General features: G+C 40.8%; 1 protein-coding gene across 1 annotated transcript in view; it reads left to right on the forward strand.

The window, feature by feature from the left end:
- prkn (parkin RBR E3 ubiquitin protein ligase) overlaps positions 1-25567 on the forward strand; it is a 157168-nt gene that overhangs the window by 21818 nt on the left and 109783 nt on the right. Inside the window, exon 2 of the mRNA XM_039690476.2 lies at positions 17121-17284. Coding sequence (XP_039546410.2) covers positions 17121-17284 — 164 coding nt within the window. The remainder of the gene's footprint in view (positions 1-17120; positions 17285-25567) is intronic.

Consider the following 25567-nt stretch of genomic DNA (forward strand, 5'->3'; position numbering starts at 1 on the left):
TCCACCTGAGACTGTCACCACTAATCTCCGACCAGATATTGTTTTGTGGCATGGGTCAGCACACATTGTTCTACTGATAGAGTTAACATTGCTCATCTGGCCACTGAAGCAGAACAGTGATGATGGAGAGTCCAGGTTTATCCAGTGGAAGTGGGTTGTCGAGGTTTTGTGGCACACTCTACAACATAGTTCCTCAGAGACGTCGGATTCAGAGTTGCATTCTAGAGTTGCATCGCACAGTAAAGAACTTATCTGAAGCACCAGAAAGCAGACGCAACTGTCTGTGATTGAGATGGAAAATTCTAGCTGGCTGTGTACAGGCCGCCACGCTACGGTTTTGTAGAATTCTTGAAAAACTTGAAGAGTCTGTTGGTTTATTTGTATAGTTTGCATAGTATTTTCAGTCATAACGTTCCTGGGTATATTGCGTGAATGAGGGTTGGTATTTGTTCAGATATTATGTTTTGCGGTAGGTAGTATGCCATACGGAACCGTTGCCACCGAACCTACTTTAACGAAGACAGTAGGGCTCGACAGCTTTAGTCAAACGGGTTGGCGCAAAAGGTTGGGTTGCGGAGAGATCGTGAGATAAGTCACGTGAACTACGAGGAAGGAGTAACCTCAACAGCAGTAGGGATGTTAAGGTCAGTAAGCTGGGCTGAGTTGAGTTGGGGATGGAGGGGGGTGACTCTGGGACGCCAGAGTCACTGTCGAACCCTCTTGAGGTGTCGTGGGCTAGTTGACGAAACACTGAGGACGGAAGGTGTCCACTTGATGACCCTAGAGATGTCCCCTACTCAGCTTACAGATGGTTGTCGTGTTGGTCCACTGGGTAGACCACACTGTACTTGCAGCCGCACCTAGTACAGTGCAGCCGTTAACGCCGGACAGAATGTCTGCTTATCTTGGCGAAAGCCAAGTACAAATCAGCATGAAGTTTTAACATCTACTCTCGTGTAATGTAAATCGTGTAATAATCAGTGTTCAATCGGTGCACACACAGAACTGAAGCAAACATTTTAAAGATTCAATTTCCAGTGAGATAAAACTGCAGGAACAAATTCTGTGAGATTCAGTAAGACTCTCCCTTACCTGCACTCTTTATGCATCTCTCCCCTTTTTTCACTTCACCCTGTGCTCAGTTTACTCTTAACATAAATTTATTTTAGATGGCTCAAGCAATCTCCACTGTCATGGTCCAGTGTAACCAAGACACAAGGTCTCAGATAGCAGACGTAATGGGAGCTCCGAAACTGGGGGTTAATGTTCTTGTTGGTTGCATTTAGCGTAATGGGACCAACAACAACATCAAGGTCAAGGTATGGTTTTGATTTTCTCCCGGTCAACCAGTTTTTCACTTTGCAGTGTAATTATTTGCACCCTGTGTTGAGTAGACGTGAACCTAGAAATTATGTTCACCACATTTATCACAATACTAATGTAGACATGCAATCTTTATTTATTTCTTTAAACAGACTGCATTTGTCTATTTTTGCGAACTCCACACTGTTAAAAAAAAGGGTAAATCTCTTGCAGCAAAGTTTACAGACTGATTCCGTTAAATTACAGCAAATAACCATTTCACAAAATTACATGCAAAAACCATAAAAATACAGAATTTACTTTATTCAAAATTAATTAAATTACAGTATATTAATGTTGATTATGGCTTATTAAACCGTGGAAAAAACGAATAAATGATGTCAAATCACATTAAAAAGACATTTAACTTTCAGGTTAAACTGTAAATTTAGGGTTTTATAAACTTATTTTATATAATACTGACTAATGCTGTCTTTCTTCAGTAATTTTCTTTTAATATATAATAAAAATAACAATGAAATTATCTAAAAAAAAATGTAATAAGTACTTAAATACAATGTTTGTAAATTTACAATTTTTATTTGTACAGATCCAATTTAACATCTTTGACCAAGCTCTAATTAAGTACCTAATAATTGCAAATTTATAGTCAATTTCTGCACATTTACAGTATTAGTAATTGAACAAACACTGAACATCAAGATAAGTGATTGATAGGGAATAGAAGCTTGGTGTATATAATTTAGAACATATAAAAATATCCACATTAAAAGACAATTGTACTCTAATATACCTTATTATTTCAAATATTTACAATTACATTTTATCCAAAGTGACTAACCAATTAAAAAAAAACAAAAAAAAAACAAAAACAATAGAAGCAACAAGTGCAGTGACAGATAGTTAAGCACAGAACACATAATGTAGTGTGTTTTTTTTTTTTTTGTATTATTGGGTCAAGTGTTAATGAGAAAGATGGATCTTTAGCAGTTTCTTGGAAATGTCTTGAGTTGCGCCGGTCATTCCACCTGCAGGAAACAGTCCAGGTAAAGGTCAGTGAAAGTGGTTATGTCTCTTTGGGATGATGGCACCACAAGGCATCGTTCACTTGCAGAACACAAGCTTCTGTGGGACACATAGACCCCGTTTACACCTGGTATTAAAATGCGATCTGTATCCAGATAAGTTATCCGGATAATAAAAAACGCATGTTAATGCAAGGTGTAAACGCGTTGTGATCGGATCGTGATCGGATCTGCCTGACCACATCTGGAGGTAGTCTGGCTCGCATTGTGTCCGGATCTTTACTAGGTGTAAACGCAATCTGGTTGTTGAAACCACATATGTATATTTTACTCCTTCCAAAAATGCTAAAAAATAAACGAGTGAGAGCGTGTTATATAGGCTATGTCATGTTATAGCCTCAGATGCGACACGCATCACCGCAGATGAGCAGCTGAGCGTCTATTCAACGTGCAAACATCGCAAATAAAAGTGAAAGTTAGTCACAGACGCAGTTAACACATCTTCAAGTAAAGAAACGAAATTATCTTACCAGGCCTGTTGCCACTCTCTCTTATTGATGTCTCGGATTTGGAAATTAGCTGATGATCAATAAAATGCCGCTCAGATCTGTTTTTGGTGGCGTGCAATTGCAATCCAATAAATCTGCATATAACGCAGGAGGTGAAGATCGGATTTATATCCGTTTTGCAAAAACACATTTATGTGGCCAGGTGTAAATGGAATCAGTACTTATTATCCGGATAACTTATCTGGATACAGATCGCATTTTAATACCAGGTGTAAACGGGGTCATAGATCTAAAGTATTGAGTTGAGGTATAGGGCTACTTTTAAAGACCACTCTTGCTGCAGCATCTGGTTCAGTTGCAGAGGTTTGACTGATGCTGGAAAGCCTGCCAAGATAGCATTAGGAGGAGTTGTGTAGCTCCGATAAGAAGGGCCTGATCCTCCTAATGATGTATAAGGCAAATCAGCAGGATCACAGCAAGTATGGATTGGCTGAAACCATAAGCAGTTCTGTCTTGGCAAGGTTTCGTTTAAGTTGAAGGTCATTCATCCAGCTAGGCCGAGATGCGAGCAGCTACCTTCAGATCATCTGGCTGGAGTGGAAGGTAGAGATATGTGTCATTAAGATAGTAGTGATAGGAAAAGCCATGTCTCTAAATGACAGAGCCTAGTAACAAAAAAACCCCACAAAAACTATAGATGGGTGGAAACTAACACAATCGTGGTCACAATTGTGTTGTCTAGTGTTTCAAAATGTCCCGCCCTATCATAACAAAGATTTTATACACAATTGGACGGACTTTGATACGCATAACAAGTCTACTAAAGCTTGTTTTAGGTCTTTAGAGATGTGGGTTCAAATGATCTTTTTTAAAACAGATGAAAGACACATGCTGCAGTGTTTTGCCCTCCAGCTCTCGGCAACAGTTATGACTGAACATACTGTATGAATGCTAACGCTTGGTTGGAAAATGTCTATGAACACCAATTGAATTATAAAATATCGTATGTATGAGACTCTTGCCTCAGCATGTGATTGTTTGGCATGATGTCCGCTGTGACGAACCAGGCTCACTGAAAACGGACTGACACCCGGACTATAACTCATTTCTTCAGTGCTCCTGCTCACGGCTGCTCCTGACAAATACGATTATACAGTAGCTTTGAACCACTGTCATCACACTTCACGAGAGTAGACTGAATTCAAATCTCCCGCTTGCCCTGACAACTTGACGACAGATCTGACAAAAAAGTAATGGCGGATAATTTGAATCTGTGTTATCGTGCGTTTGCGAGCAAACGCACACACAACACACATATGCACACAAAGCCACGCAATGTGCAGCAACGTAGATTTGGGAAAATATTCATTAAAGACATAAAATATACTTGAAATTAGGGAAGATTAATACAAATGAGGATCAACATGAGCATCTATTTGCAAGACAAGATTAAAACTAGATTAAAAGATTACTGACTATAATGATTCAATAGGCCTGCCTACTGTAAATACTATTATTTAACCTTAAAACTTACTTTAACACCCACATGCTTAATGATCTTCAAGGGAAACATGTTAAATGCAGTTATACCTTCTTTTCTGTGTTTTCTAATTTCACAGAAAGAATCTGTAAAATGTTATGTAATATTTTATGTAAAACCAAAATACAAGCGATTACCTGTAAATTTAATAGTGGACCTTTAAATTACAGCAAATATCTGTAAAATAACAGCCATTCACTGTATATTGGCAAAATTCTGTAAAAATACAGGCCGTTACCTATAAATTTAAGGGTTTTTTTTTTTTTACAGTGCACATTTTTCTAGCAGCTGTACACAGACGTCAAACATTGCGTCAGCTTTCCAAATAAACACACCGGCCCTCGAGGATGAAATTTGATATCTGCAGCCTGACATTCAGATGAAGGCAGAGCTTCTGCTGGACATTTTTGGAAGTTCAATGAGAGAAAATATCCCAACATCAGAAGATGTGCACTGAACCATGACAGCCTTGTTGTTTAGCTTAACATACTTGTGTGAGACAGCATTTTCATAAAGATAACCAAATTTCTGTTTAAAACTTGCCTCAGCAGCTTCTGATTACATTGGCCTGGCTGATTCATTTGAGTGCAAGTCATCTGAATTTTGTCATTTCTTTGAATGAAAAGATCTTGCATGATGTTATTTGAATAAAGAAATCAGAATAACTAAACTCAAATTTACAGTGTATCATCGAGTCTGAGGCCTGATGCATTTTAGTCAATCGGATCACAAGTAGGGAGACACATTCCCGTTTACAAGTGTGTTTTAATCTGTCTCTTTTGTACACTTTCAACCACTTCTGTCTTGAATTCTTTGAGGGGTGGGTCTATGGCTGAATCACAAGTCTTACCCCTTCCCCTTACCCCTTCCCCTTAGTTTTGCGCGTTCACGTGAGAGGAAGGGCGATCCCAATTCTAATTTTGATCTAGGGGTAGGGGTAAGGTGAAGGGGTATATACCCCTTAAGACCAAGAATTTTCGCGAGCTTTCTTGAAACCAAGGGGTAAGAAATGCACGTTTTTTCGCTTAAATGATTGATAAAAAAATAAAAATATGACCGTCTTGTTTTGTGCTCTACACAATTATGTACATATATATTTGCAACTATGTTGTTTATTGAAACGTTTTTAAAGTTTTTAAAAATCGCTACTTTGCTACGCTAGGCTATGCTAACGTTACATTGCTGATTTGCACAATCAGTCCCACATTTCAAGATCACCCAAAATGTCCGGGATTCAGCTTTTGCTTTCTACAGTCGCCTTTCATTATGTGTAACGTTATATTATTTGACACAGACACGTATGTGATCAGCTTCTCAGATGATGCATTCAGCTTCAAACGGATCCCGACTGAGACGAAAACACGGGAATATTAGATCAACAATACATTCAGATTCACCGATTTAAATGAAAGATTTCAGTCCGATTGAAACAACACCTTGTGCATGTAACATAATGAATATTGAAGGCAGAAAGCAAAAGCCCAATCCCGGACATTTTGACGGCATCTTGAAAGTTTCGAGAAGTTTAAATCAACACTTGTTGCCCGGGTGACACAGCCGCCAGTTAAGTACGACGCAAGATGACGTAACCGAGTGGTCTCATTTCATAGGGGTATGTTTGCACTAGCGCTTACCACTCGGTTTCGAGGGACAAGGGCTAGGGGTAAGACGAAGGGGAAGGGGTAAGACAGAGAATTGGGATTCAGCCTTAGAGCAGATAAACATTATATGGCTTTTTTCCAAATCTTTTTATCTAATGGAAAAAATAATCTAAGTTTTTCATTTTAAACCTAACATGGCGCTTCCCATGATGTTTTTAAGCATTAGATCTGTAGGTGGAGATTAGGCGTCTTTTGTGGATATTTAAACACATTTGATCATATGAGAGTCTACACTATGAATACAATCTGGTCGAATGCGTTTTCGACTACCTCTGGAAGTCGTTGAAAGTGGAAAACCTCAAAATACATTTGACCCTGTATTTAGAGTTGTCCACTTGTGATCCAATCGACCAAAACGCATCTTAATACCCGGTGTAAACAAGGCCTAAAAGTCTGGGTCCACATCAGAAATTTGGGATTCCAAAATTGAATTTAAATCCTGGAAATAAGCTGAAGGTTTTATGAATTAAAACTTTTTGAACATAATCTGCAGTGTGTGTAGACAACCACCGTATTATGTTAAAAATCCATCCATTCCAATTTTTATTTTCCTCATAAATCAGAAACAGTAGCTGCGTCCGAAACTGAATACTTCCTTACTATATAGTATGCGAAAAACAGTACGCGAGCAGAGTAGTATGTCCGAAATCATAGAATTGGAAAAACAGTAGGTGAAAAGTACCCGGATGACCTACTACTTCAGGCGAGATTCTGAAGTGCGCATACGATGATGCAACTATCCCATGATGCCACGGGAGAGGACACGGTCGTTATATTTGAAAATGGCGGAGACGCGGCTATAAATTTAGGAGATAAACACAGACACACATGAGTATCTCTATTGATTCATTCATGTTTATTCATCGATGGTAATATCACAAGAAAATAAATGTCTTTTTCCTTGCCAAAAATCAACATCATACCTGCACCACTCTATTGTGATGTCACTGTATAACAGGCCCCACCCATGACTAGTGATGGAATTGGCCCTATGAGCTTAGCTCCTCCCCTGAGTGAGCTGTAATCTCCTCGCTAGAACATTTAAAGCTGCAGTATGCATTTTTCGAAATCGTTGTTGAAACACAGTTCATATTTGAAACCAAACAAACACACCCCACCCTTCATTGCTCCAACCCCCAAAATGCACGAACATGCAATGCAAGAGTGTCTCTTTTATCATAGCAGAAGTGAAGCAAAATAATGCTTTGTGAAAAAAGTGAAGATGACGTACAAATGACAAGGAAGCACAAAAATGTAACACAATACAAAAGAGTGTACACAAGCATGAGTCCATTGTTGGTCACCAGCAGCACACACTCACAAACATGTTACCAAGTTAGTTTTGCAACCTCTTACCTGGAACATAACCTGCCCCGGCCCAGGTTAGCCACGTAAGTTACTATGGCGATGAAAAGCCAAACCAATTTCATGGTGCCTAAAACTGAAACATCTATGCATTTTAAATGTTAACATTTGTTTCTGACCTCCTAATTTTTATTCAAAGTGTCGAAATTCCAGAGAAAACGTCATTTTCCAGATTTCTCCAATCATTATATTTGCTTAAACCCCATTACTCCACATTTGACAGTAAGCTTATGTTTATTGTGGAGTGCAACACCAACATCTCAATATCCAATCGAAAAGCTTTTTGATAATTTGTTACTCTCACTCAGCTATACATCACAATACAGAAGAAAAGATCTGTTGCTACTTCAGTTTCGTAGTGCCTTTATGCAAAATACTAAGCCATTCTGGAATTCATGTTAATTATAGTATTCAACTTATCATTCTAATTGTTGTGATGCTAATTTGTATTGGGAACAAAAGCATTCATTTTGAAAAATGTAATGCAGAAGCATTTAAACTAATGGACTTTTGGATCCTACTGCATATTTAGCAAATATCATCTTCTTTGTTAAGTTATGACTTATCGAATACTGTTTCCAGGTCCAAGCCTCCACTCCTATTAAATTAAAAATACTATCCCAGCAGCCAATTTTGAGCACTTTTAATTTGTAGCACACTAAAAGCTAAGCTTTTAAAATCTCATGCTCTATACCAGTCTCCACGCTTACTGACAACATTATTTTAATGATGCATAAAGAATACACCGCTATCTGGCTATTAGCAGATTTATAGTCAACACTTAAAATCAGATAGCATTATAAAACACTACTGGTTCATACCACTGGAACAAAAGTCAGTCTGTAGTTCTTAAAGGACACACGAGTGGTAATATCTGGAAATCTGTGAGTTAAACGAACTAGGGCTTGAATTGTAGTATTCTAGAGTTCGGCCTCATTGCTTTAAAATCAGGCCCAGTGGCGCGGTGATGATTGCTTTTTGTCACTCTCGCCGACTGACGAAAAACTCTGACAGTCCAGGCACGTCGAGATGCGCTCGCGAAACTGACTCCTGCTGTGATGAAACATGACAAAGGGGGAATTTACTCATTTGTTATCATCCTGGAAGGCAGGCAAAACAATGAGAGACATTATGGAAATCAGCACGACAGCACACGTCACCCCCGACCTGCCCTGACTGTGGCTCTGCGCTCGCTACGGGCTTATCTTTCTCCCAACTGTCAGCGCAGTCATTGCTATTCCTGGTGTAATCAGTAGAAATAGTCTGAATGGAAATAGACCAGTTGCTCCGACATCAAAGCCCGCTTGGTGTTACAGCGTAAAGAAATATAGCAGCGATGTGTGTAATAAAGAAGGAAGAGGCGTATTTTACGAAGGCAATGAAATACATTGTGATATTGAAAGCATAGTTCACCCCGAAATTGGAAATTCCGTCATCATTTTCTCACCTTCATGTTGTTCCAAGCCTGTATGACTTTAATTTCGTCTTTGGAAAATAAAACAACCAAGCAACATTGGATTCCACTGACTTTCATTGTACAGACAAATTGTTTGTGTATAGCCTACAGGAACGGGTGCGTTTCCCAAAAGCATCTTTAGTCAACTATTGCCAGAAGTTCTGTTGTTACTCACATAGTTCAACGATTTGGTGTTTCCTAAAACAATAGTTCAAACAAGCATTTGCAAACAGCATCAAACAGTTGTGTGGTTGGACCTTCAGCTCTCAACCTGTTATAATCACAGTTTCTTATATGACATATGGACATAGATCACGCTCTTGGGAACAATTTAATATTCATTCATAGAAAAAAAAAATATTTAAATGCAAGTCAGAGAAGGCCTTGCTGGCCCTGACCGCCCACCACTGGACTCAGAACAAAAGTGGATGTTACATAATTGTTCAGATGACATTTTCTGGTGAAAATTACTTCCAAAAAGAATAATCTGTGATTCTGAATGCCAGTATCCACACCGGCACGGCGACTGACAGACGCACATTCTCCTCAAAACATTGGATTCATCCGCGCTGTGCCGTGCCGAAGCACAACCCACGTAAAGTTGATAATTCCTCTAATAACTGCAATAGCAGATTTCAAACAGAGATGGCGACAAAGAGGAAAAACTATGAACTGCAGATTTAAGTGAACTATCCTTTTAATCCAAGACTGCTTTTTGCTCTTCCCAACCATCCATGTGCAGGTTTCTTCCTCTGTGTTTGCTCTCTCCGATATGATTTGTTGTATTTTTGGCCTGGCGTTGGCTCAAGTGTCATTTGTCTTCAAATATAGTTGACAGAATGCCTTTATTAGAGAATGTCATGCTTTAACAACAAGCAATCACTCAAACCGCTCTTAAAGAGCATTGCAAGACCCTCAGCTTTTGTCGTTTAGTAGCAATCAGTGCAAGCGTTGCCCCCTCTATGCTTAAATCAACAATATGATGCAATTTCCTGGACGAGCAATGGCTGAGTGATATTGAGTCTACATGACCAAATCTCTCTCTCTCCGTCTTTCATTTTTTAATTTGTTTCTGTAAAAGACATAATGGGTTAGTTCACCCAAAAATGAAAATTATCCCATAATTTACTCACGCTAAAGCCATCTTACAGTAGGTATATATGACTTTCTTCTGTTCTTTCAGCCAAACACAATTGGTGTTATATTAAAAAAATATCCTGGCTCTTCCAAGCTTTATAATGGGAGTAAACCTGAGTTTTGAAGCCCAAAAAAGTGAATCCATCCATTATAATAGTAATCCATACAAATCCAGGGGGTTAAAAAAGGGCTTCTGAGGCGAAGCGATGGGTTTCTGTAAGAAAAATATCCATATTTATAACTTTTATAAACTATAATCACTGGCTTCAGGTATTGGCCGTACACGACTCGAGTTGAGTTCCAGCGGAAGAGTGACCTCTGACCCCACGCATGATCCCTTAAAGAAAGAGAAAATGGCTATGTTTATACAGGAGCACAATATGGTTGTCTCTCCTATTTTAGAGCTAAATACGATTTTGTTCACACAGTTCAGTTATAATCGAGAATGACAACTGAATTCTATAACCATCTATAAAAAATACTGATTAAAATAATTGATTATACATTTTTTACTATTTGCTTTGTGATGATGCTGTATGTATAATTTGAGCTAATTACCTTGAGTGTGGAGAACAAACGCCTTCACACCTGTCCTCTCACCCTTTCCAATTTTGTTCATAATGTGGAATTTTAGAGTATTTTTTTTTCTTTAATATCAGTCATTTTTCCATTTTCGGTTTATCTCTACGCCTTTGGGGGCTCTGAAAAGGTTGACTTGTTTCAATTAAAATAATAAGCACACAAGATAACAAGAAAAAGTCCTTCTGCACCAAATCGGCGTCATCTTAATGAAGGGGTTTGTGCTTTTTAGAGGAGGGATGGCATAGCCTGAATGTTAACATGGGTTTCTATTGGGTTTCTGTCAGTCTCCTGTCCTGTCCTCGTGTCCAACCGCTGTTATCTATGACTCTTGTCTTTAGTCTCGACTGTCCTGTCCTATACCTCGTCCCCGACCGCTGCTATCTATGAATCCTGTCTTTAGTCTCGTCTGTCCTGTCCTCGTCCCAGACCGCTGCTTTCTATGACTTCTGTCTTTAGTCTCTCTGTGAGTCTGTCCTGTCCTGTCCTGTCCTCATCCCCAACCGCTGTTATCTATAACTCCTGTCTTTAGTCTCGTCTGTCCTGTCCTGTCCTCGTCCCAGACCGCTGTTATCTATAACTCCTGTCTTTAGTCTCGTCTGTCCTGTCCTGTCCTCATCCCCAACCGCTGTTATCTATAACTCCTGTCTTTAGTCTCGTCTGTCCTGTCCTGTCCTCGTCCCAGACCGCTGTTATCTATAACTCCTGTCTTTAGTCTCGTCTGTCCTGTCCTGTCCTCATCCCCGACCGCTGCTATCTATAACTCCTGTCTTTAGTCTTGTCTGTCCTGTCCTGTCCTCGTCCCAGACCGCTGTTATCTATGACTCCTGTCTTTAGTCTCTCTGGGAGTCTGTCCTGTCCTGTCCTCATCCCCAACCGCTGTTATCTATAACTCCTGTCTTTAGTCTCGTCTGTCCTGTCCTGTCCTCGTCCCAGACCGCTGCTATCTATGAATCCTGTCTTTAGTCTCGTCTGTGAGTCTGTCCTGTCCTCATCCCCGGCCGCTGTTATCTATAACTCCTGTCTTTACTCTCGTCTGTCCTGTCCTGTCCTCGTCCCAGACTGCTGCTATCTATGACTCCTGTCTTTAGTCTCGTCTGTCCTGTCCTGTCCTCGTCCCCGACCGCTGCTATCTATGACTCCTGTCTTTACTCTCGTCTGTCCTGTCCTGTCCTCGTCCCCGGCCGCTGTTATCTATGACTCCTGTCTTTAGTCTCGTCTGTCCTGTCCTATACCTCGTCCCTGACCGCTGCTATCTATGAATCCTGTCTTTAGTCTCGTCTGTCCTGTCCTATACCTCGTCCCTGACCGCTGTTATCTATGACTCCTGTCTTTAGTCTCGTCTGTCCTGTCCTATACCTCGTCCCCGACCGCTGTTATCTATGACTCCTGTTTTTAGTCTCGTCTGTCCTGTCCTATACCTCATCCCCGACCACTGTTATCTATGACTCCTGTCTTTAGTCTCTCTGTGAGTCTGTCCTGTCCTGTCCTCGTCCCCGGCCGCTGTTATCTATGACTCCTGTCTTTAGTCTCTCTGTGAGTCTGTCCTGTCCTGTCCTCATCCCCGACCGCTGTTATCTATGACTCCTGTCTTTAGTCTCGTCTGTCCTGTCCTTGTCCCCGACCGCTGTTATCTATGAATCCTGTCTTTAGTCTCGTCTGTCCTGTCCTGTCCTTGTCCCCGACCGCTGCTATCTATGAATCCTGTCTTTAGTCTCGTCTGTCCTGTCCTGTCCTCGTCCCCGACCGCTGTTATCTATGAATCCTGTCTTTAGTCTCGTCTGTCCTGTCCTGTCCTTGTCCCCGACCGCTGTGATCTATGACTCCTGTCTTTAGTCTCGTCTGTCCTGTCCTGTCCTCATCCCCGACCGCTGTTATCTATGAATCCTGTCTTTAGTCTCGTCTGTCCTGTCCTGTCCTTGTCCCCGACCGCTGTTATCTATGAATCCTGTCTTTAGTCTCGTCTGTCCTGTCCTGTCCTTGTCCCCGACCGCTGCTATCTATGAATCCTGTCTTTAGTCTCGTCTGTCCTGTCCTGTCCTCGTCCCCGACCGCTGCTATCTTTGAATCCTGTCTTTAGTCTCGTCTTTCCTGTCCTGTCCTTGTCCCCGACCGCTGTTATCTATGACTCCTGTCTTTAGTCTCTCTGTGAGTCTGTCCTGTCCTGTCCTCATCCCCGACCGCTGTTATCTATGACTCCTGTCTTTAGTCTCGTCTGTCCTGTCCTGTCCTCATCCCCGATCGCTGTTATCTATGACTCCTGTCTTTAGTCTCGTCTGTCCTGTCCTCATCCCCGACCGCTGTTATCTATGACTCCTGTCTTTAGTCTCGTCTGTCCTGTCCTGTCCTCATCCCCGACCGCTGTTATCTATGACTCCTGTCTTTAGTCTCGTCTGTCCTGTCCTGTCCTCATCCCCGACCGCTGTTATCTATGACTCCTGTCTTTAGTCTCGTCTGTCCTGTCCTGTCCTCATCCCCGACCGCTGTTATCTATGAATCCTGTCTTTAGTCTCGTCTGTCCTGTCCTCATCCCCGACCGCTGTTATCTATGACTCCTGTCTTTAGTCTCGTCTGTCCTGTCCTTTCCTCATCCCCGACCGCTGTTATCTATGACTCCTGTCTTTAGTCTCGTCTGTCCTGTCCTGTCCTCGTCCCAGACCGCTGTTATCTATGACTCCTGTCTTTAGTCTCGTCTGTCCTGTCCTGTCCTCATCCCCGACCGCTGTTATCTATGACTCCTGTCTTTAGTCTCGTCTGTCCTGTCCTGTCCTTGTCCCCGACCGCTGCTATCTATGAATCCTGTCTTTAGTCTCGTCTGTCCTGTCCTCGTCCCCGACCGCTGCTATCTTTGAATCCTGTCTTTAGTCTCGTCTTTCCTGTCCTGTCCTTGTCCCCGACCGCTGTTATCTATGACTCCTGTCTTTAGTCTCTCTGTGAGTCTGTCCTGTCCTGTCCTCATCCCCGACCGCTGTTATCTATGACTCCTGTCTTTAGTCTCGTCTGTCCTGTCCTGTCCTCATCCCCGACCGCTGTTATCTATGACTCCTGTCTTTAGTCTCGTCTGTCCTGTCCTCATCCCCGACCGCTGTTATCTATGACTCCTGTCTTTAGTCTCGTCTGTCCTGTCCTGTCCTCATCCCCGACCGCTGTTATCTATGACTCCTGTCTTTAGTCTCGTCTGTCCTGTCCTGTCCTCATCCCCGATCGCTGTTATCTATGACTCCTGTCTTTAGTCTCGTCTGTCCTGTCCTGTCCTTGTCCCCGACCGCTGCTATCTATGAATCCTGTCTTTAGTCTCGTCTGTCCTGTCCTGTCCTCATCCCCGACCGCTGTTATCTATGACTCCTGTCTTTAGTCTCGTCTGTCCTGTCCTCATCCCCGACCGCTGTTATCTATGACTCCTGTCTTTAGTCTCGTCTGTCCTGTCCTCATCCCCGACCGCTGTTATCTATGACTCCTGTCTTTAGTCTCGTCTGTCCTGTCCTGTCCTCATCCCCGACCGCTGTTATCTATGACTCCTGTCTTTAGTCTCGTCTGTCCTGTCCTCATCCCCGACCGCTGTTATCTATGACTCCTGTCTTTAGTCTCGTCTGTCCTGTCCTGTCCTCATCCCCGATCGCTGTTATCTATGAATCCTGTCTTTAGTCTCGTCTGTCCTGTCCTCAATTCCCGACCGCTGTTATCTATGACTCCTGTCTTTAGTCTCGTCTGTCCTGTCCTGTCCTCATCCCCGACCGCTGTTATCTATGACTCCTGTCTTTAGTCTCGTCTGTCCTGTCCTATACCTCGTCCCCGACCGCTGCTATCTATGACTCCTGTCTTTAGTCTCGTCTGTCCTGTCCTGTCCTCGTCCCCGACCGCTGCTATCTATGACTCCTGTCTTTAGTCTCGTCTGTCCTGTCCTCATCCCCGACCGCTGTTATCTATGACTCATGTCTTTAGTCTCGTCTGTGAGTCTGTCCTGTCCTGTCCTCGTCCCCGACCGCTGCTATCTATGACTCCTGTCTTTAGTCTCGTCTGTCCTGTCCTCATCCCAGACCGCTGCTATCTATGACTCCTGTCTTTAGTCTCGTCTGTCCTGTCCTCATCCCCGACCGCTGTTATCTATGACTCATGTCTTTAGTCTCGTCTGTGAGTCTGTCCTGTCCTGTCCTCGTCCCCAACTGCTGCTATCTATGACTTCTGTCTTTAGTCTCGTCTGTCCTGTCCTTTCCTTTCCTCGTCCCGGACCGCTGCTATCTACATCCCCTGTCTTTAGTCTCGTCCGTGAGTCTGTCCTGTTCTCGTCCCAGACCGCTGCTATCTATGACTCCTGTCTTTAGTCTCGTCTGTCCTGTCCTATACCTCGTCCCCGACCGCTGTTATCTATGACTCCTGTCTTTAGTCTTGTCTGTCCTGTCCTCGTCCCAGACTGCTGCTATCTATGACTCATGTTTTTAAGTCTTGTTTGTCCTGTCCTGTCCTCGTCCCCGACTGCTGCTATCTATGACTCCTGTCTTTAGTCTCGTCTGTCCTGTCCTGTCCTCGTCCCAGACTGCTGCTATCTATGACTCATGTTTTTAAGTCTTGTTTGTCCTGTCCTGTCCTCGTCCCCGACTGCTGCTATCTATGACTCCTGTCTTTAGTCTCGTCTGTCCTGTCCTTTCCTTTCCTCGTCCCCGACCGCTGCTATCTACATCCTCTGTCTTTAGTCTCGTCTGTGAGTCTGTCCTGTCCTCGTCCCAGACCGCTGCTGTTTATGACTCCTGTCTTTATTCTCGTCTGTGAGTCTGTCCTGTCCTATACCTCGTCCCCGACCGCTGCTGTCTATGACTCCTGTCTTTAGTCTCTTCTGTGAGTCTGGTACTTTCAGACTTTGCCTTTATGCTTTTTATAAAAGCATGCCTGTTTGTGTTTTTTTTCTTCACTTTCTTGTCTCTAATGCAGTGGTTTAAGTCATATTTGTCTGGAAGATGTTTTTCAGTAAAGTTTGGGAACTTTGGTTCATCTACTGCCCCCCTTCTTTGCGGTGTTCCACAGGGCTCAATTCTTGGACCACTTCTCTTTTCCAGGAGTCAATGATTGGATCATTATTGCAGTGATTATTATGTTTCTAGCATGTTACATGTTTGGCTACAGTTCTTTTGCATTCGCAAAATGTTTGTGCACAGACAAGTTCCACACTTTCAGTGGTTAAAACAATGCTGTATTCATTCAGTACACATGCACAACAAATATTGTTTTTTGGTACGCATATGTGTAGCTACATACCTACTATATCCAGGTTTTATATAGTTTATTGTCTGGTTAATGTCCTCTGTTGCCTTTTCTATACTCTGTATCCTATTGATATATCCTTTTTTTTATACCCATATCTCTTTTTATATAACAGTTACACTTTTCTATAACCTATACCCAATTTACCCCAGTGGTTCTCAAACTGTGGTATAGTACATTTACCATTGGTGGTACACAGTAGCGGTGTACATGGCATGAAACTTTTTGAAAAAATGTATTTGCTTGTTTATTTATTTATTTATTTATTTAAAAGCTTAATACAGCTTTGTTCTTCTAAGGCTGTATTGCATAGGCCGAATTACTTTGAGATGTCAAACTGTGGAAATACTGATAAGGACTTGCGTCGGAGTGTAATGCACCATCATTTTAATCCACATTCAAAAAAGAGTGAACAGTATCAACCGTCTCTGCAAAAACGTAGGCACTTGATATCAAAAGATATTATATCTAAGATATAAATTATTTTACATTAAAGCTGATTTATTAGTGACCTGCGTTTGACTCTGACACTTTAACCTACAGTTGTGGTCAGAATTATTGGCACCCTGGTAAATATGAACAAAGATGGCTGTAAAAATAAATCTGCATTGTTTATCCTTTTTATCGTTCATTGCAAATATTCACAAAAGTTAAACCTTTCATTGAAGTAAAATAATTTAAAGTGGGGGGTAAAATATCGTGCATTCGGACGATAAAGACACACGTCCTCTTCCAGTTCAGATTTAGGACATCTTTAATTGAAAAACAAAGCCCAAACCCTTAATCATCCATCACAATGAGTAATACTAAAGAATATAGTTCTGATGTGCAGTAAAAGATTGTTGAGCGTCACAAAATAGAAAGTGGCTGTAAGAAAATAGCTAAAGAATTAAAAAATCCCATCTCCACCATCTCAGGGCATTAAGAAGGAAGGGGACGTGTGTCTTTATCGTCCTAATGCACGATATTTTACCCCCCACTTTAAATTATTTTACTTCAATGACTTTTGCAAGGGTTTTTAATGAAATATCAAAAGGATAAACAATGCAGATTTATTTTTTACAGCCATCTTTGATCATATTTACCCTGGGGTGCCAATAATTTTGACCGCATCTGTGTTTATGGTTCATATAGCTTATTTATTGTTCCATCCAAGTATACTCTATATCCTTAATATATGTTCCTTTTTCTTTTTGTTTTGTCAATGTCTTTGATAATGATCAGGATTTGACAAAATCACTCATCACTCATTGTCTCCCTCTCTCTTAGTGTATGTGCGGTTTAATTCCAGCCATGGGTTCCCAGTGGAGTTGGAAAGGGGTGCGAGTGTGTCTGAACTGAAGCAGATGGTGGGGCGTTTGCAGGGCGTACAGCCTGATCAACTGCGGGTCATCTTTGCTGGACGAGAGCTCTGCGATGAATCCACACTTCAGGTAAAACAGTTCAATTATAATCAAGTAATGCACTTCATATGTGCTTTAGGATGTTAGTCAACAATCAAAATAAGTGTAAAATATGCTTGCACATTCAGTGTACACTTCTTTTTCACAAGGGTTTGCTTTCTCACTCTCTTTGTGCATTTGTGTTTGGATAATTAGGTTGCCACTTGCAAGTGAGAACATCTTGTAAATTGTGTGGGTCTAACCCTGTAATGTACTGTATTAGACAGGGCAGACAACTTGTTACAAAGCTTTTCATTTATCAATTTCCTCTATTTCTCATTCTTTTGCTTAGTCTCTCTCTCGCTCGCTCTCTCGCTCATTCTTTCTCAGCATTATGAATGAGGAGGTCTCTGTGGGTCTCTGTCAGAGTAAACAGAGGCAAAGTATCTCCTGAACTTTAGTCCGGAGTGCTTTATTAATCCTGACCTTCTTAATTATGCATTAAACCAGACACACACATACTGACAATCAGTGCATTCAGAAGCACTTTTCGTTGTCCATGCACATCCATGCTAAAGAGGGCTACAATAACCAGAGAAAGCAATCTGTTGCTTTACCATGCATGTCAATGGCAGTTTCTTGGCTGACACAGGACCCCTGGAAGTACACATTTGAAATCTGCCATATTGCTTGAGTTTTTGCGTGATTTCCTGACCTGAGCTGTGAATGTCATGTGCAGTGTTGGGGGTAACGCATTACGAGTAAAGAAGTTACGCAAGTAGTAGTGCTGTCAAACGATTAAAATATTGAATTGCGATTAATCGCATTAATGCCATAGTTAACTTGCGATTAATCGCACATATTTATCTGTTCTAAATGTCTCTTGATTTCTTTTTGTCCCATTATTTTGTTTCTCATTTTAATGCTCTTATCAACATGGAAAAGTGGATCGGCTAGCTTCGTGCAAATGTTTTTTATTGAAAACAACACTTTCACACTCACATTCTCACTTGGAGCAAATAATATCTCAATGTAACACTGTCCATCAATAAAAGGGTGAAAGAAATACTGACGAGGTCCTGATATTGACGAGGGGGCGGAGAATTCGCATCAGCTGTGTGTGTGTGTGTGTGTGTGCTTGGCCATCATTGAGCGGTATTTCAGACTGGACGTGCTGAGATGATGATAGCTCAGTTCACAACGACAAAACACACAGATCACTTTGGTCTTGTCAATGGAACCATTTGGCATCCAATATTAGCATCCATTTCTGCATCTCGCGCTCGTCATCCACTCAAAATGTAACGTTTTTACCTGGCTCGAAAGCCTAAACAAGTGTGTGCGGCGTCGTGCCTGTTGTTTTGTTTCCGGTCTAGCTAGATCCACTTGTGCTTTGGTCGACGAAGCAACAAAACGTCCTTGCGCATGCCGCGTCCTGTTGCAAAAGCACAAAAAAAAAAAAAACTACAAACTTTGCTAGGCCAAAAAGCAGTGTTGTAGTCGAGACCACCTCACTCGAGTCCGAGTCGACACCGAGACCAGAGAGAGTCGAGTCCGAGTCAAGACCGAGTCCATAGAGAGTCGAGTCCGAGTCGAGTCCGAGACCAGAGACGGTTGAGTCCGAGTCGAGACCGAGACCAGTGAGGGTTGATTACCTAATTTACTTTTATTTACTTAGAGAAATCCTTTTTTTTTTTTTTTTTACTGAATTTACTTAGAGTTTAAAAAATATGATCAGTTTAGGGTAAAAAGGCCACATAGTAGGTGGTGTTAAAAGTAATTTTATTACAATTGGTCATGCGCAGTTGCGCACTAGAAAATCACCAATCACTGGGTGTGTCAATCAATTTAAAGAAATATTTTATTAACATACATTAATAATCATGAAAAATATTTTTTTAATTGAACTCGAGTGGACTCGGGAATAATTCCGAGTCCTAAAAAAAAAATGTTCGAGTACGAGTCAATTCCGAGTCCCAATGGACACGAGTCCATGACAAGACCAAGACCATTAAAATATGGTCTCGAGACCGAGTCCGAGACGAGTCCGAGTCTCGAGTACTACAACACTGCCAAAAAGACTGTTAATCCTGCGCTAAAAAGATTAACGATGTTTATAACGCATTTAACTGACAGCCCCTAGTAATTAGATAACTTTTTAACTAGTAAAACAACATATTACTTAAACATTACAACAAAATATCTGTTACTTTTTTAAATAAGTAATGCAAGTTACTTTGTTTTGCTCTTTATTGAATGACGGCCCTCCTGTACTTGTACCTGTACTGTGTGAAGATAATGTTATCGGTCCAAAGTGAAAAGCAATTATGCAATACATCCAGTTCCGTATAGCCAACACTATCTCACGACCAATTCGTACGAATTCGACGAATGATTAAAAAGTGTCTAATTCGTACGACCTCACTCGTACGGATTTGTACGATTTGTCTAAACACACGTGATGGTTAGGTTTAGGGCTGAAACGATTCCTCGAGTTACTTGAGTTATTCGATTACAAAAATTCCTCGAGGCAAAAAATCTGCCTCGAAGCCTCGTTAAATTCCTATGACGCGCACTTTACGTGCACGCAGGGATCTGATTGTTTCACACGGACCGTTATTCAGGAAGGACACCATAGCGCATGATACATTTGACTTCATAAATGGCAGAGAATGTGTAAAGTTTGGGATCATTATATGTTTGTAAAGGGAGAGAACAAGATGCAATGTGTCTGCAAAGTATACCTGGCAGGGCTGCCAACTCTCACGCATTCAGCGTGAGACTCGCGGAATTCGATTTCTCACGCGGAAGTGTCAATCCCTTCGGTCAAATGCCTGAAAGATGAGTTCGTCTATAGATCTACCTGTTGAGCCACTCCTGAACGACTAGTTTTACCGCCGCATATTAATTCACAAGTTAAAATATCCTGTAATCTAGTGCGAGCGCGCATGCGAGATGTTGACCCAGATAGCAAACTGACATTGAATCAACGTGGAAATATGACATCGAAACAACGTTGATCTGACATTGTTTTGCTCATCGAATTAACGTTGAACCAACGTCAGACGCGTCATTCTTTCAAAACTAACGGAAAATCAACTTGAAATCAACGCGTTGTTTCAACGTTATGAAAGCAAACCAATTTTCGATTTTCATTTAGCTATGAAGAATGCCGCGTCTGACGTTGGTTCAACGTTAATTCGATGAGCAAAATCAACGTTGTTTTAATGTCATGAGAGACGTTGTTTCCACGTTGATTCAATGTCAGTTTGCTATCTGGGGAGCTCCTAACCGCGGCTCGCGCACGACGGCAGAGGTAAGCAAGCGCGTGCACCCATGTCTCTCTCACGCGCCAGTCAGACCAATTGCGGCAATTCATCATATGCTTAAACTTTTATGTAGTCACGCAACAAAAATTTCAGCATAAAAAACCGGGACGTGATGGAGGAACAAATATTGTGAGACACACAGACACACTCTGATGTTTGTCTTGAGATTACAGTTGAAAAAGTCTGATTCTTATTTATAATTGTTTTATTTCCATTTATTCATTTTTTATAATTTATACACATTTGTGTACCTGTTTGGGTTGATATTTTATATTAATTTATTTTTGTTTCCAGGTGGGTAATTTGCAGAAGGTGCAAAGCCTTTTTTTGTAATGTTGGATTAAGAAGACAAAACTAAGGCCAAATGGGCTTTACTATTTAAGTTTGTATTCAAAGTTTTACATGTTATGAGCTACATGTAACAGGTTTTACAGTAAATTGTTTTAACTGTATGTTATATAATTGTTGGCACTGGCACTTATAAACACTAAATGGGTAAAAATTGCAATAATTAGTTGTGGAGCCAAATGTTGCAGTTGGAATAAATACCTCTATTTTTTTTAAAGAAATAAAAGCCAAACACCTTATCATTTTCGTAATACATTATTTGTTTTGGTTGCTTAAAAACACACATAAACAAATTATCCGATTACTCGATTAATCGATCGATTAAGTGCTAGATTAATCGATTACAAAAAGAATCGATAGCTGCAGCCCTAGTTCGGTTTAGGGGCGGGGTCAGGGGTAGGTCATTCGTATGATTTCATACGAGTTGGCCAATTCGTAAAATATGTACGATTTAGCAAAATCGTACTAATTCGTACGAGTGAGGTCGTATGAATTGTTACGATTTAGCCACTTTTTAATCATTCGTCGAATTCGTACGACTTGGTCGTGAGATCGGGTTGGTATAGCCGTGCTGCGGGGCGGTGCCTCAGATTCAAAACTCGCATGCCAATGTCCATTGGCTCGTTTAGTTACACTCGAAGTGGATTGGTCTCTCGAAGCGATTTACAATTTCTCAGTTCAGTTCTGACGCAAGAACGTGACCAACTGAAAGGGAACTCAGAATATTGAGCAAACCTGCAAAATTATGTTACATAAAATATACATGGTGTTTGATCTCTCTGTCTTTGCTGCTGACTTTTGATGATCCGATTCAACCATACTAGTTAGAAAAAAAGGGCTTTAGATAAACATCAGGTTTTTGCGTTTTTTTATCACTGAAGAGTTTTGAACATAGTCCTATTCTATGTTTTTAGCTGCACCGTTTACAGCCGTGAATTTGAATCAAAGAATTTTGAAAAAAACTGATTTCAACACTGATAAGCATGAATGTCTCTTGAGCAGCAAATCATCTTATTATAATGACTTCTGAAGGGTCATGTGACACTGAAGACTGCTGAAAATTCAGCTTTGATAACAGGAATTAAATTAGAAATATTTCACAATATTACTCCAACCCCAAAGTTTTGAATGGTAGTACCTATGTGTATGTGTACCTACTATATTAGCAGTTCACATTTTGAGTTGTGCCATATGCCATTGTGGCACTGATTATGCCACTCATCTCGTAAATATGATCAGTTTAACATGGATTTCTGCTTTTATGTGGGTCAAAACGAAAGACATTGACCTATATGTGCAGACAACACACACGGCAAGGAGTTATAAAGAATTTGAATCTCCCAGGGGTAAATTCAGATTTGAGCTCTTGTGTATGTCAACAGCAAGATTTGTCTAGTTTTTGCCACTAAGGTCTGAACAAAGCACAGTACATTTGTGTGATACATCACACGGTACCTCGTTTTCACGGATGAAACTCCTGCAGTGTGTCAGAGCTGTAACAGATGCTGTGTGGAGCTCATAACTCAACTGAAAATCATCTGCTCGTCATTTGTGCCATAAGGAGCACACTATGACAAGTGCAAAGTGCAAAGTTTTCTATTAAATTTAACTTTAGTGGTTCAATTGAACCATTTAGCTTTAGATTATTTAAATTAAACTTTAAGAATTAATGTGAAGAGTTCAGATGCAAAAGCCTCTAAGTGCCATTTGAAATTTTCTTCTAGAATGATAATTTTTATCAAGCTTGTATATTTAAGTTCAGTGATTTCACTTAAATGGCAATGATAATTACCTATTAATTGTTATTTAAGTGAAATTACTGAACTTAAATATACAAGTTTGATAAAAATCATCATTAAAGAAGAAAATTTCAAATGGCATTTAGAGGCTTTTGCATCTGAACTCTTCATGTTAATACACAAATGTCTTAAAACACCATACATGGCATTTCCTTTACATTGGCTTGTTTGAGTGTGGCAAAATCCAGTTTATTATGCATTCAGCAAATTGATTTTGTGTTCAGCAATGGACCTTGATGGGAAACCAAATGCTACATCACCGATCTGGGAATATTTTTGGATTTGTGCCAAACAAAAAAGGTGAATCAATAAATTGGGATGAAGCCATATGTCGGCTTTGCAAGTGTGGGAAAAGGGTGATGGGTGACATCGAGTGATGATACCAACGCTCAGCTGGTCAGGTTGGTATTGGAGAGGCTTTTTCCAAACTGGCCAAATACAAACCAGACAGTCATAAATGGAAGATGCTATCAAGAGCTCCACACTTTTTTCATTTTCCAGTTATTGAAGTTATTTAAGAAATTTAAGAAGACCATCATTGCTGATTTATTTTCCGTGGCTGCTGAGAAGTGGGGCAGCAGTGGTTCATGTTGGTTGTCTACAAACCCGAGGACAAGTGTCATGTGTCGAGATGTCCATGAGCAAGACACCTAACCCCAGCTGCTGCCGGCGAGCTTGCATGGCTGACACCGGAGTGAATGAATGGGTGAATGTTGTGAGGCAATAGACGAATCCGACGAGCGTTCTGTGTAGGCTGCCATCTTGTGGCGACGCCATTACTGAGCTGTTACACCGGCATAGACATATGCACCGGTATGTAAACAAACCTCGGTGATAACGCGAAAGCACCCTCGATGACAGCTACAGCCAGGCAGAATGACTTGTTGGGTTGATGATGTTAGACAGTGGCCCCCAGTCACAGATGAAGGTACAAACGATCTTACAGATTATTTATGAAAATAGCTTGGCAAGCTAGCTAGGCTAACGTTTGCTAACGAGGAAACTATAAAAAGATCTGTCCATTTGGCAACAATAAATAAATAAATGAAATCAAATAAACAAATTCATGTTTTTCATTTGTGTCCATTATTTATCTCATTTTCACATTGCAACGGGCAAGGGTAAGGTAACGTTACAGCTAGAAAGTATACATAATATCGACCAATTATTGTTTTTAAACCATGGAAAGAGGTCAATATAACAGCGGGAGAACAATTATGTCACATAACGTTACATTAGCTCAGGAAAGCCATTTAATGACCATAGCATGTTAATTGAATAGAAAAAATATCAAGAGAGGAGATTTTGCTGATCACTATATCACATATTTATTATATTTTTTATTTATGTCATTAAATAATTGTTATTATACGCGAATGTCCGCGTCTTGTACCTGCCCAGGAAATCTGTGTAAACCGTACGGCTCCAGACAGGGGCACTCGACCCGGGGTATTCACAATGTTTTCTCTTCAAAATTGAAATTTTACTGCCACCATAGAAACAATTTATAACGGAAACTGTTTACCCACTCAACATTATACAAGGGCTAACGTTGTAACGTTAGTGACAGTCCTAAATCGCGGGCTGTTTATTCCAGTGGACGCAAGTTGCAACTAAAACAATAGGAGGCAATGGCACAACGCTACTACGCAACAGCTCAGTAATGGCGCCCGCTTACTTCCGGTAGTTTCGCCGGATTCGTCTATATGTAAAGCGCTTTGGTGGCCATGGGTCTGTAGAAAGCGATATATACATGTAGACCATTTATCATATGTGCTCTGGCTTCAACATGACTCTATTTATGAGTCTGACCATGCATATCATAAATAAAGAATGAAAGCTGAAGAGCAGGTGCCTGCAGACTATGTCCGCACCTGAAAGCCACACGGACAATCATTTATCAGAATCTCTTCGCTGTTCATTCAAGGAGTGGGGATTCATTGAAAGAAAGCTTGCATGCATCACCACATAGCCTATAACTGGGCCAATATTGTAGCCTCTGTTAAGAAGGTACTGTAGAAGGATCGTGGCTGAACTGATGTGGCCACAATCTTAACCTCGCTGTCACAAATGGAGTGTCAGCTGAAAAGGAGAGTTTGGTGGCTGCATTCACCCACAGTTGGCAGAAAATGAGAAATCTTTGTGAAGAGCAAGAGGCCCTAAACCTGATGAGTTGGAAGAATTATGGGAGGACGTTTCATTCTCAATTCCAGTTAGAGGTGGGTGAAGTGGGGGGGAAAATGAAATCAGCCAAGTCATAATCTTGAATTTGATTAGGAACCCATTTTAGCCTACATTTTGAAATCAAAAAGGCTGAAAAATTTTGTTTACTTTCCTTTATAGTTTTATATTTATTTGCTCAAGATCATACACTATTCATATTTGCTCAATACATGGTTTCCAGATAAATATCCCCATGCAAATAATAATAAAATAATCATTGTTCTAATCATATCTTCAAAGTCTCTTCAATTCACAGAAATTCAATTAGACCAATTGAAGGTTTAGATGTGACCAGTGCCTAGTAAATTCTGAGTTGGAGAGGTCTGACATTTTTTACAGTGTACATTTGAGAACTTTGTATTTAAAGAGTAACTAAACACAACTTTTTTTGGTTGGAATGGATCTTTATTAATACCAGTCATTGATTCGAGTAACTTTTTTGACATTTGTGTATCCACAAGTTTCCTACGTCCCATGAGGCCTTGCGTCAAAAGTGGGCGCGACTTCCGGTTGGAAGTAAACAAAGCGCGATTTGACATGCTTGACACTCGTTCATTCAACAGTTGACAGTCATTCAAGTTATAGCGATCCAAACTAGCTAACGATGTGGGAACACAACCTCAACGAAATTCAAT

The sequence above is a fragment of the Pimephales promelas genome, chromosome 11 (assembly GCF_988280905.1).
Source record: "Pimephales promelas chromosome 11, fPimPro1.hap1.1, whole genome shotgun sequence".
Classification (NCBI taxonomy): Eukaryota; Metazoa; Chordata; class Actinopteri; order Cypriniformes; family Leuciscidae; genus Pimephales; species Pimephales promelas.